This window comes from Solanum tuberosum, unplaced genomic scaffold, assembly GCF_000226075.1.
Source record: "Solanum tuberosum cultivar DM 1-3 516 R44 unplaced genomic scaffold, SolTub_3.0 scf00032, whole genome shotgun sequence".
Taxonomy (NCBI): Eukaryota; Viridiplantae; Streptophyta; class Magnoliopsida; order Solanales; family Solanaceae; genus Solanum; species Solanum tuberosum.
In genome coordinates this window covers 981314-998040 of record NW_006238958.1, presented here as the reverse complement: position 1 = coordinate 998040, position 16727 = coordinate 981314, and the positions used below count along the sequence as shown (strand labels likewise).

At 36.3% G+C, this 16727-nt stretch overlaps 2 protein-coding genes across 3 annotated transcripts; one reads left to right on the top strand and one right to left on the bottom strand.

Annotated features, from left to right (window-relative positions):
• Positions 1-3384: 3384 nt before the first annotated feature.
• Positions 3385-7171, bottom strand: LOC102585552 (probable LRR receptor-like serine/threonine-protein kinase At4g36180). The gene has a single exon (XM_006341949.2). The coding sequence runs from the start codon at positions 6963-6965 to the stop codon at positions 3555-3557; it is 3411 nt and encodes a 1136-aa protein (XP_006342011.2). The 5' UTR covers positions 6966-7171; the 3' UTR covers positions 3385-3554.
• Positions 7172-11092: 3921 nt separating this feature from the next.
• On the top strand, positions 11093-16176 carry LOC102585006 (protein ACCUMULATION AND REPLICATION OF CHLOROPLASTS 6, chloroplastic). 2 transcript variants are annotated; one of them, XM_006341948.2, is made up of 6 exons: positions 11093-11697; positions 12559-12783; positions 13443-13703; positions 13795-14764; positions 15078-15217; positions 15647-16176. In XM_006341948.2, the coding sequence occupies exons 1-6, from the start codon at positions 11095-11097 to the stop codon at positions 15938-15940; spliced, it is 2493 nt and encodes an 830-aa protein (XP_006342010.2). In that variant the 5' UTR covers positions 11093-11094; the 3' UTR covers positions 15941-16176. The 2 variants fall into 2 exon arrangements, with proteins under 2 accessions (XP_006342010.2, XP_006342009.2); XM_006341947.2 differs by having other exon boundaries at positions 15057-15217.
• The last annotated feature ends 551 nt before the right edge of the window (positions 16177-16727 follow it).

Here is a 16727-nt window from a genome sequence, read left to right as displayed (position 1 = left end):
CACTCTACAGTGAAGCCACCAAAAATACGAAGCTCCCGCACTTTGAATCGCCTAATTCGGATGAAAGATGAGAGAGTTATGAGGGTTTGAAGTTTGGGAAATGTTGCTGATTTTCTGCAATAATTTCCAAAACTAAAAAAACTACGACGGGGTGCTCCAAACTCGTTCGGAACCCCGTGCACGCAAACGAGATATGCAGCCATACTAAATTTGATATTCCGGACTCAATGGCACAGTCAAAATTTTCATACGAGGTCATCTTGACAAAAAGTGGGTCCCACATCCAAATGTCATTTTAAGTCAAAAACTACAAAAGAGATCCGAAAAATATCAAAAACTTCGAGACACAAAAGAAAGGTCAACCTATACCAAACTTGACATTCCGGAGCTTACCGCGCTGACAGAATTCTCATCCGAGTGCGTTTACTCAAAATGTTGACCAAAGTCAAACTTAGGCTTAAACTTAAAGTTAAAACGCCTAATCGCACCGACTCACACTGAAAACCTCGGGAGTCATGTCGACCATGCTACTAGCCTAAAATGACCCTTCCGGAGCTGATGGAATTGTCAGAATTGAATTTCGATGTCATCTTCTTGAACTTTTGATCGAAAATGATCGTTCAAGATTCATAAGCTCCAAAACAGTAAAACTCACATCATAACCAAACGAACGACCAGGTGACCGAACTGTCAGTCCCAGCAAGTCATAAATGACTTGGGGTCGCTACAGGAATGTTCTAAACGATACACAGAAGTCAAGACACAGAAATGACCAGGAGGGTCATTACACTGATATACTTCGTTTCAGAAGTAATCATGTTGAAGCTTGAAGGCTCAATTATGAAGCTACTTTAAACACAAACTATGTAATTACCCATTTGGGTGTTGCTTTACTTGTGGTGATGTATTGAATGATGTGATTGTCTCGTCGAAAAACTAAAATTGTTAAAGTGAATCAGACAAAAATAATCTCTTCAATAATGACATGGTCAAAAGTATTTAAATCAAGACACTTGATAAGCAACTGATATAAATAACTATCATACAACCCATATCATGGACATAATTGCCAAACAACTCTCATCGAGTATATTGGAGATAGTTCGAATAAAAGAAATTTTGAATTTGCTTTTACCAAATAAACGAGATAGAAGTTCCATTGTTCGTGATGTTACAATGAATTTATCTTATTTTATAATGATACGTGATGCTACTATATGTATCCACATGGTACATGGATTATATTCTATTTAACATCACCAGCAAAGCAATCCATAATTCCAGTATGCCATTATTTTCGACCGTTAAGCTAGTTGATTCTTGGAACTTTCATGTATACTCCTTTTTATGAATATCAAAGTGTATATATATAACTATAAAAACCGTAAAATAATAGTGGTACTATATACTTATTTATTGTAGTGTATGTATGTATATCAAGTACCCAAGTAACCAATCACAAATATCAAGTATTTTACTATATACTTATTTATTGTAGTGTATGTATGTATATAACAATTTAATTATCTTTTGTACTTGGATAAAGAACCTGACTCTAAATGACAAACAAGTGATGACTTTTTATGAAAAGGGGTAGTAAATACTATGCAATAAATAATGATATTCACCATAGGTTAAAATTACAGCGATGTAAATTTTATATCTGACACTGACCCATCATTTCAGTCAAGTACTTTCTGATGTTATATAGACACTGTTCTGAAGACTCATAATTTACGTTGAGTCAGAAATTCACAAGACTTGGTTTCGTTCCAGCCTTACTCCTCGATGATATATATATATGTGCACGGATCGAAGGTAACAAATATCTCGTAAAATTAATTGAGATAATGTGGATTACAGGGACAGATATTTCATAAAATTAGTTTAAATGTTAATTCGAACACCATGATTTTAATACTCATATTGCATTGAGATTTGATCACTAAATTTGAATATGAGCTTCTAGTATCAATATGAGTAGTGCACATGTCCGAATATATTTACGAAGAGCTAAATTTACCTTCAACTATTGTTCACCTATAATATTTTTTTAAATATATTTAAGACAAATTATCACAATATAATAAGACACAACAGAGGACCACATAGCTGGTCAAAGTATTGCTTATTTCCCTAAAATCCGACGTGGTTTGTTAATTGGACCAACCAATTCCCAAATAGCAGTAAAAGCACTTCTCACCTAAATTAACACATAAAATATTGGTCCTAATTTCCTTTCCCACGTAAAATATATATTTATATTAATAAGTCGCAATAAAGTGATAAGTACTTTTTCATTTTAGTCATAAATTTTGAGTTTGAGTCTTACTTGATACGAAGTTACTTTCGTAATAAACTTCAATGATCCAAAGTATGAAATCACTTTTATTAAAAAATATTTTACCTTCAATCTAAATTTAGTTGGACTTCAATACGTGGATCAGACGTTCGATGAAATGAAATTATTTAGACAGAAACTAACGCCTGGGACCCTACAATTTCCATTTCCCATAAAAAAAAGCTTTTTGGCTTCAGTTTTCACTGTCACATTAACGGCTATTTTCTTATTTATAATACTCGTATTTTCCACTTGTACCTATTCTATCTATTTTTTGTTCTTTTCATTACTCTTTTGGCGGGAATTCATGTTTTTGGTCCCACTTGATTCCCTGATTTCTGAATTATAAAAAAGTACATACATACATACATACATACCACTTTAATAACTACACAACATAATTAATAACCATACAAGTAATGATGTACTCTATTTGTTTTTCTTGAATTATATTGTATTCTCCGTCCCCCAAAAAAACAAAGATTAATCAAGAAAAAATGTCTTTTAAATTTGTGATAAAAAATAAGTTATAGATATTCATATGATTATATATCACGAGGTACATCATAAGTTGGAATTTGAAGTTGTGTTTGAACCCATATTAATTGGAAAAGTTTTGAAGTTTTATGAGTGAAAGTCCTGGTGACATATGTTCCTTGCATATATGCTTCACATTGATTTGCTATTAGTTGTTATGCTTTTCATTCGGTTAATGCTTTGATTTGCTTGAGCCGAAGGTCTTTTGAAGACGGTCTCTCTTCAAAAACATAATGATAAGATATGAATACACTTTAGTTTTTACCTTCTCTAGACCTGAGATTACACTGGGTTTATTGTTGTTGTTGTAAACTTGTAATGGTTGGTGATATCTATTTAATTGATTCACACATTATCATGAACATGTGCCTAATGAAACTATACATTTGCTCCTTAATTAAGAAATAAATATAGGAGTTGTCCCAATTCACAATGGTGAGATCTTTATTTATAAAAACAGAAAAGAATCAAAGGGTTGCAAAAGCCATTAAGAAAATAGACTTGAAATATAATACTTGCACAAAACCAGCCAACTCTTGAATGAACAATGTACAAACAAAATGATAATGAATGGAGTAGCAATACATTGAAGAAATGCATGAACAATATTGAACTGAGAAAAATGAAGGACATTTTCTTGCAAATTGATTTCATTGCAAAGAATTGAATTTTCATATCACATTGGTGAAGGAAGAGTTGTAGGATCAGCTGAAGAGGGAATGTCAGGACCAACTCTGCAGCCTTCGAGCATGAATACAATATCGGTCATCGATGGTCTTTCAAGAGGATCAGGCATGGTGCAAAGCAAACCAACTTTGATTCCTAACAAGAACTCTTCCCATTCTGATGATTCAGGATCCAGTTCAAGCAACCCCGGCTCGAGCAATTCTGAAATTTGGCCTCTTTGTAGTTGTCTCTTCACCCACTTGACAATGTCCTCGTCCCCATTGAACATTACTGGCTTTCTTCCTGTTAGTATCTCTAACAATACAATCCCAAAACTGTATACATCACCTTCTTTTGTGGGTTGTCCAGTTAATGCCACTTCAGGTGCTATGTAGCCTAGAGTTCCAACTGAGGTGGAAGATGTTGAAGTCTCTGCTGGAGTTGCTACTAGGCTTAGTTTATCTAAACCAAAATCCGAAAGATGAGCTTCAAAATCTGCATCAAACAATACATTTTGTGGCTTTACATCTCCATGGATCAATGAAACTGAATGAAGGTAAGTTAAGCCACGAGCAATGCCAAGAGCAATCAGGTGGCGCATTGGCCAATTGAGCACATGGCCATCCTGATGCGATGCCTCTTGTAAAAGTGTGGCAAGATTTCCATTAGGCATGTAATCGTATACAACAAATCGAACATCAGGTGGTGGTCCTGCATAGTATCCACGAACAACAGTCAGATTGCGATGTTTCACCTTGCCGAGGGATTCAGCTTCCTTGCGGAATGTGTTCACTTCGATTGATGTATCAGGAAGGCGGCGGATAGCCAAGACCATTCCATCTGCAAAAGTGGCTTTGAATACTAGGCCATACTTTCCACGGCTCAACACATTTTCCTCATCAAATTGTCGTGTCGCTTCTAAAGTCTCTGCATAAGTGATCTTGTTGTTAAACATAACAAGCTTTGGACCTCCATTCTCTCCACTTCCACGGCCCCCTTCTCCCCCTGAACTCGCACGGCCTGGGCTTCGCTTCTTCCCTTCAGCTGAACCTCTTAACTTTTTGTGCCAAAGTATAAGGCTGTAGATGTACCCACAACAACACACTGCCACGAAAAAGGCCCCTACAGCAGCCAAAACAATGAATAAGATCAACTTCTTTCTTTTCCTTTTACCGTCATTGCACTCCTTCAATGGCTTTCCACACAAAGCATTATTCGCAGCAAACAAAGAAGGGTCCTTGAACCGAGAACCCAATGCCTCTGGAATCTCACCCTCGAGATGATTATGGGAAATATTCAAATACTTCAGACTGGAAATCAGGGACAGACTTGAAGGAATTGATCCATTCAAATTATTTGAAGAGAGATCCAGCATTTCCAAGTTTGATAATTTCGTCAACGACTCTGGTATGTGACCTGAGATATGGTTAGAATCCAACAAGAGAGTAGCCAAAGATAAACAATTAGAGATGTTTTCAGGGATTTCCCCGGTTAATCCATTGTGGCCCAAATCAAGCTTCCTTAGATGAGATAAATGTGAGAAATCCTTCGGAATTTGACCTGTTAACTTATTTCCTCGAAGCTCAAGCACTTGAAGGCCGGAACAGTTACCCAACTCTGCTGGAACTGAGCCATTAATACCACTTTTAGACATAGAAAGAACTTTCAAGGATGTAAGAAAACCATATGTCTTCGGAACTTGTCCATAAAAGGCATTAGATGACAGATTCAAATATTCCAGACCAGATAAACTGCTAAAACCTTCCAGACCATCCCCAGTTAACATGTTCTCTTGTAAAGCCACAACTCGTAGACTTGGCAACCCGAAAATGTCAAAGGGTAATTCACCAGATAGGTTTTGCTTGCTCACGTCAAGAGTTGTCAGCCTCAACAAACTTCCGATACTAGTCGGAATGTTCCCTGAGAACCCACAATTGCTAACATTTAAAACCTCTAACCCATGCAAGCTTCCAATTCCTCTTGGAATTTCACCATAAAACAAGTTGCTGGACAAATTCAAACTAGTCAAATTGCTAAGCAACATAAGGTTTTGAGGCAAACTCCCATTCAAATCATTCATGCTCAAATCCAAAAACTCCAGCTGATAAAGACTCCCCAAACTATCCGGAATCGAACCAGAAAAGCGATTCCCATTAAGAGACAGCATTCTCAACCCTGTCAATTTACCCAAGAACTGTGGAATCAATCCAGAAAACCGATTTCCACCTAAATCAAGTACCCCCAATGAACCAAAGTTCACAATACTAGCAGGAATATCACCAGTTAATGTGTTGTTACCCAGTCTAAGCTCCTCAAGAAACCTTAAATTCCCTATATCATCTGGCAGAGTTCCAGAAATTGCATTCCCGGAGATATCAAGAACCTTCAACGACGAAAAATTCGTCAACCATTCAGGAAAAACACCATTAATGTGATTCCCGTGAAGGGTCAAGACCTCTAAAGCACTCAAACATGTTGCATTCCCAGGTTTAGTTAAACCCGTGAATGCATTGAAACCCAGCTCAATGATCCTAATAGCATGAGCATTTACTGACCCATTACAGAAAAATGATGCAGGGACCACACCAGATAGTTGATTTTGCGACAATGAGATTACCTGTAAACTGGAAAGTGAACCGATTGTTGCCGGGATTAATCCCTGCAGATGATTATCACTAGTGCTCAAGTGTATTAATGTGGAAATGTTAGAGATTGCTGAAGGTATAGTGCCGTAAAGTTGGTTAGAATCAAGCCAGAGATACTCTAACTTCTGTAAAGCTCCGATACTCGCCGGAATTTCACCGGAGAACCGGTTAAACGACAAATTTAACAGTTCGAGCTGAGAACCAACTGAAAAGTTACCCGGAATGCCACCGGAGAGGAGATTAGAAGAAAGATCGAGAAACCGGAGACTTGCTGGAACATTACCAGAGACATGACCGGAAAGGAAGTTGTGAGCAAAGTTTAAAACTTGAAGATTAGTGAGGTTCGAGATAGCCGGCGGGAGTTCACCGGAAAAAGAGTTGTAATGGAAGTAAACAGCGCGTAGCAAAGCACATTGAGCTAAAGAGCGTGGGACAGAGCCATTAAAGTTGTTAGAATGTAGGCTTAACCTCCGTAGCTGGCGTAAATTACCAACCTGGTCAGTTAGCCGTCCACTCAGCTGCAACCCAGGTAGGCGGAGTTCACGAACTCTGCCGGCATCACACAGAACCCCACGCCAATCACACGGAGCTAATGAGGTAGAAAAATCCCAACCGTCTAATACCCCAAGTGGGTCTTCCAAATTCCGTTTGAACGACATTAAGGCTGCCATTTCCGTCTCTGTAACGTTTTCGGCCATGGAAAAAACACAGGAAAATAGCAATGTAAGTGCCACCACCACCAATGGCGGAGAGAGAAGAAAAGTAGCCGTTGACATGAGAAAGAGTGGTGGTGAGTAATGATAGAGAGAAGAAGAAGAAGATCAAATGGGGGAAAAATCAAGAATGGTGGGTGTTAATGGAGTTTGTTATGGAAGTGGGGAAGAGAGGAGCGTATGAGCTGAAAAAAAAAAAAGTTTCAGTTTCAGTTTCAGAAGGAGAAGAAGAAGCAGCACTGACAAAGACTAACGCCATGTGTTGAGCTATGCACTGTGGCTTTTGGGACTAAATATTTATTTCATTCGATATTTACGATAAATTAATACTCTTTGGAGTCATTTACTATTAGGCATAAAGTATAATGATCTCGAATAAAATGTAGGATTGTTTTATCTTATTCTTTAATTGAAAGTAATTATTTCTTCATTTAATACACCGATAAAATAAGTTATCATATATATATATATGATGAGATAACTTATGTTAAATAGTTAATTCACAACCAAACAATCCCTTTTTGTCTTAATTTATGTATTAGTGAAGCATTTTTTTATATTTCCGATAGTCAATTTGATTATTTTTGTTTTATAGGGATAGTAAGAGTCAATATCTTCATGTGTGTTTATGGTTGATCGCTAAGGTTTAAAGCTAAAGTAGATTAGATTAATTTATTATTTTAATATTAAAATTTAGATATTTGAAAATGATATTTCAAAATCATAAATTATAATTCTTTTTATATCAGTAAATAAAAAATATATTTTAAAATATTGATAGATATTTACCTGGTTAAATCATGAAAATGGAAAAATAATAAATAAATTGAGTAAGGGAGGGGTACAAACAACAACAATAGCAAGTACGAGTATATTCAAACCTTATCTTATCTTTATGGTATAGAGAGGTTGTTTTCCATAAACGTTGACTCAATAGAAAAAGAGTATAGTTAATCATAATTAAGTGATTTAATGTAAAAATTTATCTGTTAATTAATTATATAATTAAATAGAAAAACTTTATAATCATATATATATATATATTGATTTGGTGTAATTATATTTGGATAACTTTTACCCTTTGTAGGTGCCTATGAGCTTCTCTTTTTATATTTACATTTACCTTTCTGTTGGTCTGTTTTCCCTTTTACCTCTTCCCAGAAAATTGTTTTTATTCTCAACAGTAGAAATATGATGGAAGTGATTTATTTATACAACAAAATTTTAATCTTATGTAATAGTACATAAATTAGATAAACGTATCCAAGGGGAGATACATTCCAAAGAAAATAAATTTGCCATCAAACTTTACAAATAGATATTGAGTCGAATTTATTTTTATCTTTATTAAAATAGATTATATTTGTTCTTATTGACATAATATATGTGCACCTTTTACAAGGATAAATATTCACAACAATATATTATTCGATAATTTGGAATCTAAGCAAGATAGAGTATATATAAACTTTACCCCTACCTTAAAATAGAAAAGTTATTTTGGATATACCTTCGATTCAAAGACAAAACGTGCGGTAACATTAATTTTTTCGTACTCATCAACTAAGGGACATTTTAACATGTTTTTACTTCTTAGATTACTCAATTAATATAATTTATCATGAAAAAAGTAGTCTTTAAAAGGGGCTGAAAAGAAGGGTTTACTACCTTTCTGCGGCTTTTGACAAAATAATTTTATGATTAATTGACAATATAAATAGCAATTGGAAATGATTAAATGCGACTTGATTCTTTGTGTTTTCTAGTTGAGAGGGTCACGTAATTAGGATCAAACATTAAAGCCGATGTTCACTCCTTTAGCCTGATTTCTTCATTATACATGTTCTTTAAAGTTTAGATTGATTAATAAATAAAGCCATTTTTCTTTTCATTTTTGCAATCAATATCATCAATTCGGGGCCTCTCTAAATTTCGTGTCCAATTACACTTTTTTAATTTCTCTTTTTTGCTACCCGATATTCAATATCTGCACTAGTATCTCGATAAATTTGGACTCATGTCGCGTTGAATTATTAAAAGGACAAACACCAGCCCCATACGATAAAAATTTCACGAGACAATTTGCTAGGACGTCGTCATGTGTGTCTGAACTTCAATAATCGTATGAAACTTCAGACACAATAGGAGAAACAATATATATCTTCCAACAGTCTATTTTGACACTGCGTTTGAACTTCAGTCATATGAAACTTTAGACATAATGTCGGAAGTTAAGACTTTGTCAAGAATAACTTTATTTGAACTTGTTCCTAAATGTGTATACATGCAAAATAATAATAAAAAAAAAGCTGAGCAAACGTCAAAATCAAGTATCCGTGCAATTTACTCCTCACTACTAGATTTTTTTCTATTCCGGCCTAAAGCTCAAATCCAAAATTTCTGTTAAGAAAGAAATTCTATTCATTTCATCACAACTTTTTATGGTGGTGTGTCCACTTGTTCCATTGTCATTGCCTCTTTCAACTCCATATCACTTTTAAGATGTGAGGAAGTTGAATGCAATAAACAATATTCTTTGGACCACTCTTCACTATCACCCACTACTCAAATTCTTATGGTTGAGATATGGTATATGTTGAGTTGGTTTCATGTAGATAGGGGAGAATTAAGTAGTATACATAGATGTAGTTACTAGTACAAAAGATATACATTGATATTATTTATGTCACTCCAAAAATAGATAACCATTTCTAACAAACCAAACATCCTAATAATAGTAGCATTTCTCGTTTATCTCTAGTCTATATGGGGTCTCTTGGTTTGCCACACTACCAAAAATAATTTCATCATAAAAATTATGTGTAAACTATATACTCGTATCAGTTAAATGAAAGTCGCTTGCTATCTTACGGAGGATGAGAAGTGCATGTATTACTAATACATGAATAAGAGTAACTAAATTTATAATACTCCTTGAAGTAAGCAGCGGAGCCAGAACCATGGAAGAGGGTTCAATTGAATCAATAACTTCTTTGTAGAACTGTTAACTTTTGAATCCTTTTATTCAAATTTTTGATTTCGCTATTAATACTTAAAAGTAATTACTATTACTCCTCACGTAACCAAATGATTATATTAAGATGGTATTACTCATACAATTAGGTGGAATGGTGAAATAATAGTCTCTATTTTAATGATGTATTCAAGAAAAAGAAAAAAAAGATAACGACACATTGTAAATAAGATTAGGGACCATGATTAAGATGTTGTTAATTATAAAAAGTGCATGCTTTGAGTCAATCAAATGACTATAAATGTCGACTATGACAAAAGAAATACTTAGTGGTGTTAATGGGACAACCCACTAATTATTAGGAAGGAATAGCAATGAAATTATTGCAATATTCAAACTTATTCAGATTCAATATTCACATCAAAGTAACATGGCTTAATTTGGTTTGATGTAAACGCGATGATAATAAAAAGTACAGAGAGATTTTGATTCCGATCCTTTAATGTAAAGAAATTTAAGGTTGTCCTTTTTATTGTTGTACTTGCAGAATGTGAGATTGAAGTTGTCTTCATGTTTTGTCAATGGCGATATGTTCCATGTCATCTGGTTTTTTGTGTTTGTCAAATAGAAGTGGTCAGCTTAATTAACATTGCAAGTAACTTCTAAAGCTCTATTTGTTTGTTTTTTTTCTTTACCAATTTTACGATCGTCAAAACACCGTGTTTTATTTTCATATAATATAGTTGTTATATGTGTCACAAACATTTTTCAATACGAAATAGATTTTCCATAAAACATTTTCCTCCACATAAGATTATAAAACATCCCATTTGAAGCACAATTCGTCCAATTTCATCCATAATAAACCCTTTAACTGTTGAGTTAGAACGTGTCTTTTGCAGTTTTGTCCTTATTTTGTGTTGATCTTTAATTCTTAGCCCTCAAAATAAATAACTTTTTCTTGGGACATACATTTAAATTTTCGCATCATAATATTTCAAAAATTATGCACCGCTAAGATAAGTTCAAAATTGAAGAGCAAACCGTGCAATTGGAACATTACATCCATCTAATCATTCAAATGAAACGGGCCTATCCACTATCCATCCATAAGATCCAGTTTCCAAGCCCAATAACAAGAAGTGTCTAGCCCATATCAAAAGAGTCGGCCCAATTGCATTACGAGTGAGCAAAAAATATCTGAAAGAGGTAAAAACAATGAATTATGAGCACATTTTGAAAGCTTCCTTACCAATGGAGGCATTAACACAGCTAAGCTTTGGCATTTGTACTCCACGCCTTTCATCACCATTTCAACTAGCCGCCGCCGGTGGTAAGAAGCCGCCGAGACTCAATGCCGTTAACGGAGGAGCTAGTAGTGTTACCGGTGGAACAAGTAGTTTACCTACTAACTTCTCCGCTAGTAAATGGGCGGATCGTCTTCTCGCCGATTTCCAATTCCTTCCTTCCACCACCACCTCCGACTCATCGGATTTCCAGAATTCAACTTCTACAACCTCCGTTACGACTATTCCTCCTCCTGTTGCTCCTTCAGACCGCCACATTTCAATGCCTATAGACTTTTATAGAGTGCTTGGTGCTGAAGCTCACTTCCTCGGTGACGGTATTAGGAGATGCTACGATGCTAGAATTACAAAGCCTCCGCAGTACGGATACAGTCAGGAAGCATTGATTGGCCGACGGCAGATTCTTCAAGCTGCTTGTGAAACCCTTGTTGACTCTACCTCTCGTAGAGAGTACAATCAAGGCCTCGCTCAGCATGAGTTCGATACTATTCTAACTCCTGTCCCCTGGGATAAAGTACCATTTTACCTTCAAGTACTCCATTTTTTTATTTACTGCCCGCATTCTTAATTGAATATTTTTTTAGTTAATTGAAAAGTGCTACAGGGAGTTTGAAACTTGGATTTATGTTCGGCATTAAGTTTATTTGTGTTAACTTAGGCTCCCCAAGTAAGTCAGGTTGATCTTAGATGCCTGGTTTAATTATATACTATCTGTATATAGCTAATAATTGTAGCATGTTGCTTATTATATTTTCCAAATTACCAATTGCAAGTAGCAGTGAATAAATTGTAGAAGTTTGTAGTTTTAAGTTATATACAATGAGAGCGTCTAGGCTTAGTTCAAGTCGCAAAGGTTGAGGGACTTGTAATTTGGGTCATAGGTTCCAGCTATGCGAACTAAGCCTAGTATTTAAGTGGAGAAGGATAGAGGGACGGGCCCTTTATTTCTGAGTTTTGAAGGCTGCGTTGTTCCTAAGGATTGGGCCAAAACTAATTCCGCGGTTATAAGAAAAGGTTTTATACAGTGAGAACAACATGATCAATGTAGTTTAATGAGTTGTTACTTGTTGCTTTCCTTATTTTCCAGATTACCAAACCACACTTACTATTGGTAAAGGTAATTGTATAAGTTGTGCAAATTAAAGAAATTTTTTTGTACATGACCAGTGTAAATTTAACCTGTTGTAGCATGTCACTTACCTATTTTCCAGATTATCAGTCTACACTTACTGCTAGAAATTACTTGTAATTAGCTCTCAATGCATAACTAACTGATAGTGTAATAAAAGTTGTACCTGGGTTGGTTATAAAACTTAAATATTCTAAAGTTTTAGTGGGATGCAAAGAATTTAAAAGAATGTCATGGCTTTTACAGGTTCCGGGAGCAATGTGTGTTTTGCAAGAAGCTGGTGAGACTGAAGTAGTTCTTCAGATTGGGGAAAGCTTGCTGAAAGAGCGGATGCCAAAGTCATTCAAGCAAGATGTGGTCTTGGCTATGGCACTCGCATATGTTGACCATTCGCGAGATGCAATGGCACTTTCACCTCCTGATTTTGTTCAAGGTTGTGAACTGCTTGAAAGAGCACTTAAGCTGTTACAGGTATAGTGACTTCTGATGATATGAGTAAGTTAGAGTGAATGTGATGGTATATTTGAAATTCTATAAAGGGAACACACATGGAAATAGCTGTTTTCTTTAGTTTATGCACTATGACTACAGCTTATTTACAGCTGCAAATGTCTCTTAACAAACTACTCTAGTAGTGGAAGAGGGTTTGTATCGTTGTACTGATTGCTAACTTCATTTTGATTTACCTATTAATGAGTATAGCGCTCTTCTTGGTCATTCATCATTCAATAGTCTTAGATATTGTTGTTTTGGTTAAGTGTTTGTTGTGTATGGTGTGTGTTGCCTGTTGCTACTGTTTCTTTCCCTTCTCGTCTGTAGCGCTCTTCTTGGTCATTCATCATTCAATAGTCTTAGATATTGTTTGTTTTTGGTAATGTTTGTGTGTATGGTGTGTGTGCCTGTGCACTGTTTCTTTCCCTCTCGTCTGTAGCGCTCTTCTTGGTCATTCATCATTCAATAGTCTTAGATATTGTTTGTTTTTGGTAATGTTTGTGTGTATGGTGTGTGTGCCTGTGCACTATTTCTTTCCCTCTCGTCTGCTTGAATGCTGATGCATGCCTTTTTTGGGGAGAATTGTAAGCTTACAGTGAAGAGCAAATAATGAGGAACTTTCTGCCTTCATTTTCTAGGAAGAAGGTGCAAGTAATCTTGCCCTTGATCTGCAATCCCAGATAGATGAGACGTTGGAAGAGATAAATCCACGCTACGTACTTGAACTTCTAGCTTTTCCTCTTGGTGATGAATACCGAATGAAAAGAGCAGAGGGTCTTCAAGGTGTGCGCAATATTTTGTGGGCTGTTGGAGGAGGAGGAGCAGCTGCAATTTCAGGGGGGTTCACACGAGAAGATTTCATGAATGAGGCCTTCCTACAGATGACAGCTTCTGAACAGGTTGGCTTAACTTCATTCATATATTTTTGGTTTCTTTTGTAACTGTTCGTTTCACTCCTTTTCTTCATTTTCCTCTTCTTCTTTTTAAAAGGTGGACCTCTTCGTCGCAACGCCAAGTAACATTCCTGCAGAAAGCTTTGAAGTTTATGGGGTTGCGCTTGCACTTGTTGCTCAAGCTTTTGTTGGAAAAAAACCTCATCTCATTCAAGATGCTGATAACCTTTTTCAGCAGCTTCAGCAGACCAAAGTTACAGCTTACGGCAGTTCTGTGTCTGTCTACACTGTTAGAGAAAACCGTGAAATAGACTTCGCTTTGGAGAGGGGCCTTTGTTCACTGCTTGTTGGAGAAGTTGATGGATGTCGCTCATGGTTGGGCCTAGACAGTGAGGACTCCCCTTATAGAGATCCATCTATAGTGACTTTTGTTGCAGAACACTCGAAGGATGACAACGAAAATGATCTGCTCCCTGGACTATGTAAGCTTTTGGAGACTTGGTTGATGGAAGTAGTCTTTCCCAGATTTAGAGAGACAGAAGATGTCACTTTCAAGCTTGGAGACTATTATGATGACCCTACTGTTTTAAGATATTTGGAAAGGCTGGAAGGTGGTGGTGCTTCACCTTTAGCTGCTGCTGCAGCTATTGCAAGGATTGGAGCTGAAGCTACAGCTGTGCTTGATAGTGTTAAGGCCAGTGCAATTCAGGCATTACAGAAAGTTTTTCCTGCTGGTGATGGGGAAGGCAGCGTAAGACGATATGGCGACAATGAGATGAACGAATTTGATATTGCCAAGCCATTTGAGGATCTTGGAGAACTCCGTGATCAAAATAATTTTATCACGACTGTTGGGGATCCTGAGAGAAAGAGTTCTAACTATCAAGAGCAAGATGTGATAACTGACAGAATAAAAGATGCAAGTGTGAAGATTATGTGTGCTGGAGTAGCGATTGGGTTCTTGACTTTGGTTGGATTGAAGCTTTCTTCCTTTAGACATGGGTCTTCAGTTCAACATAGTGCTAGTGCTACTGGTTCAGCCATTGCCTCGGATGTCATCAATGTGGGTATGACTCACTGACCATTTTAGTTTCTAAATAACTCTCGGGGTTCGCCAAATATGACCTATGGAGCCATGCTCTTTTTCTTTTCTCTGCTGCTTCATTCAACGACCTGGATTCGAGAGAAAATTTCTAATAATTTGTTACAAGTGGTAGTTGTACAGCTATCTAATAAAAATTATCTTCTTCTGTTATTGTTATTATTATATTTTCTTGAGTCTGGGGTTCTTTTAAATTCTTTTGTGAGGGTTTCAGTTCTGCTTTCTTTCTCCAACCTTCCCTTTCTTCTGAATTTCAGAAATTTTATCTGCTACTGCAGATGCCTCTGCCTCACCAGTTGAAAATCCTCTTGAGGTTCCTAGAATGGATGCAAGGCTTGCAGAAAGTATAGTTCGGAAGTGGCAGAATATCAAGTCCCAGTCTCTTGGAACCGATCACTGTCTCAACAGATTGTCAGAGGTATGAATATGTAATGCCTTTCTTTTTATAGTGTTGATTATGTTTCACTAGTATGACATGAAAGGCAATAGAACCTGAATGCCTTGAGACAATTCTTAATGGATTTTACTTCCTGCCAAAGCAACGGGTAGGATTGTGTGTTAGCTGCTCTATTTCAATTTCTATACAATGTTATGATATTATCTTTATAGCAAAATGCCATATGCACAACTGTTTGTAAGAGCCAAATGATTTCTTGTAGAATTCAGCTGCTCAACACGAGTTGTTTTGCTGTACAAGTACTAGACAAACAATTGTTTAGTTGCTCCATGAGGAACTACCCAGCATCTTTTTTTTTGTTTGCTGTAGTCCAAATGCAGCTTATCCACCTCTTATCAATTTCTGGTGTCATCTTTGTATTTTGCCTGACAACATTGTTCAAAATGACAGGTTTTGGATGGTCAGATGCTGAAGATTTGGACAGACCGTGCAACAGAAATTGCGCAGCATGGTTGGTTTTGGGAGTACAAGCTTTTAAACCTTGCCATTGACAGTGTGACTGTCTCAGCTGATGGCCGACGTGCTACTGTGGAAGCTACTCTGGAGGAATCAGCAAGCTTAACTGATGTAGCCCATCCGGAGAACAATGACTCATACAGTACTATCTATACAACTAGGTACGACATGTCCTGGGCAAACTCCGGTTGGAAAATTGTGGAAGGAGCCGTTCTTAAATCGCGATAATGGATGTATATGTTTACAAAGTTTCATGTAAAGTGCATCTTTTTGTTTAATTTGCTTTACTGTCAAAGTCAGGTAAATGGTTAGTTTTGGCATAATTGTAATGTACCTCTGTTTCGATCATAGAATTGCTGAGTGTAGTCGAAAAAATGATCAGGATTCATCTCGAGTTAAATGCTATAATGAAACCAAAGGTTGTTGCTGGATTACTGTTAAGTATGATGGATAAGTTACTGTTTTTATCGCTTCCTTTTAAGGACGTTTTATTTACAGGAACTTACACCCTAGTGCCTTTGGATGATATAATTTACAAAATATGTACACAACGTATTGGGTGTGTATACTTTGGGTCATTTTTGTACATAATTTTGTAAACTAGTTGGCTTAACTGCATATATTGATAAGTATCCCAGGAAAATCAATCATACAAGGAGAAGGAAAAGAAGGTTTTGTGGGTTTATATTCCAACCAGAACAAAAAAACTGCAAAATATGATGCCTTTTGAAGACAATTATCCTATGCTGTCCCAATGATTTTGAGTCTTATTTTACATACATATAAGCTGCAATATATCTTCCACTTATATCTACATACAGGGATGACTCTCTGAACTTGAGATCTCGAGGTTGTGGATTGAATTTACATAATGTACATTGATAAAGCTCGTCGATGAGTAGGGAGAAGGTGTATTAAGTACAAGTATGGGACATCTTTTGTGTATAATTAGATACTATGGGGGAGGTTAAACTTCTAAACTTTACATGAATTAGGTGGGGGGGGGGGGGGGAAA

Coding starts and splice junctions, on each gene's coding strand:
- LOC102585552 (XM_006341949.2), bottom strand. CDS start 6,965: ATGTCAACGGCTACTTTTCTTCTCTCTCCGCCATTGGTGGTGGTGGCA.
- LOC102585006 (XM_006341947.2), top strand. CDS start 11,095: ATGAATTATGAGCACATTTTGAAAGCTTCCTTACCAATGGAGGCATTA. Junction 12,784..13,442: donor GAGCACTTAAGCTGTTACAG/GTATAGTGACTT, acceptor TTCATTTTCTAG/GAAGAAGGTGCAAGTAATCT. Junction 15,218..15,646: donor GTCTCAACAGATTGTCAGAG/GTATGAATATGT, acceptor TCAAAATGACAG/GTTTTGGATGGTCAGATGCT.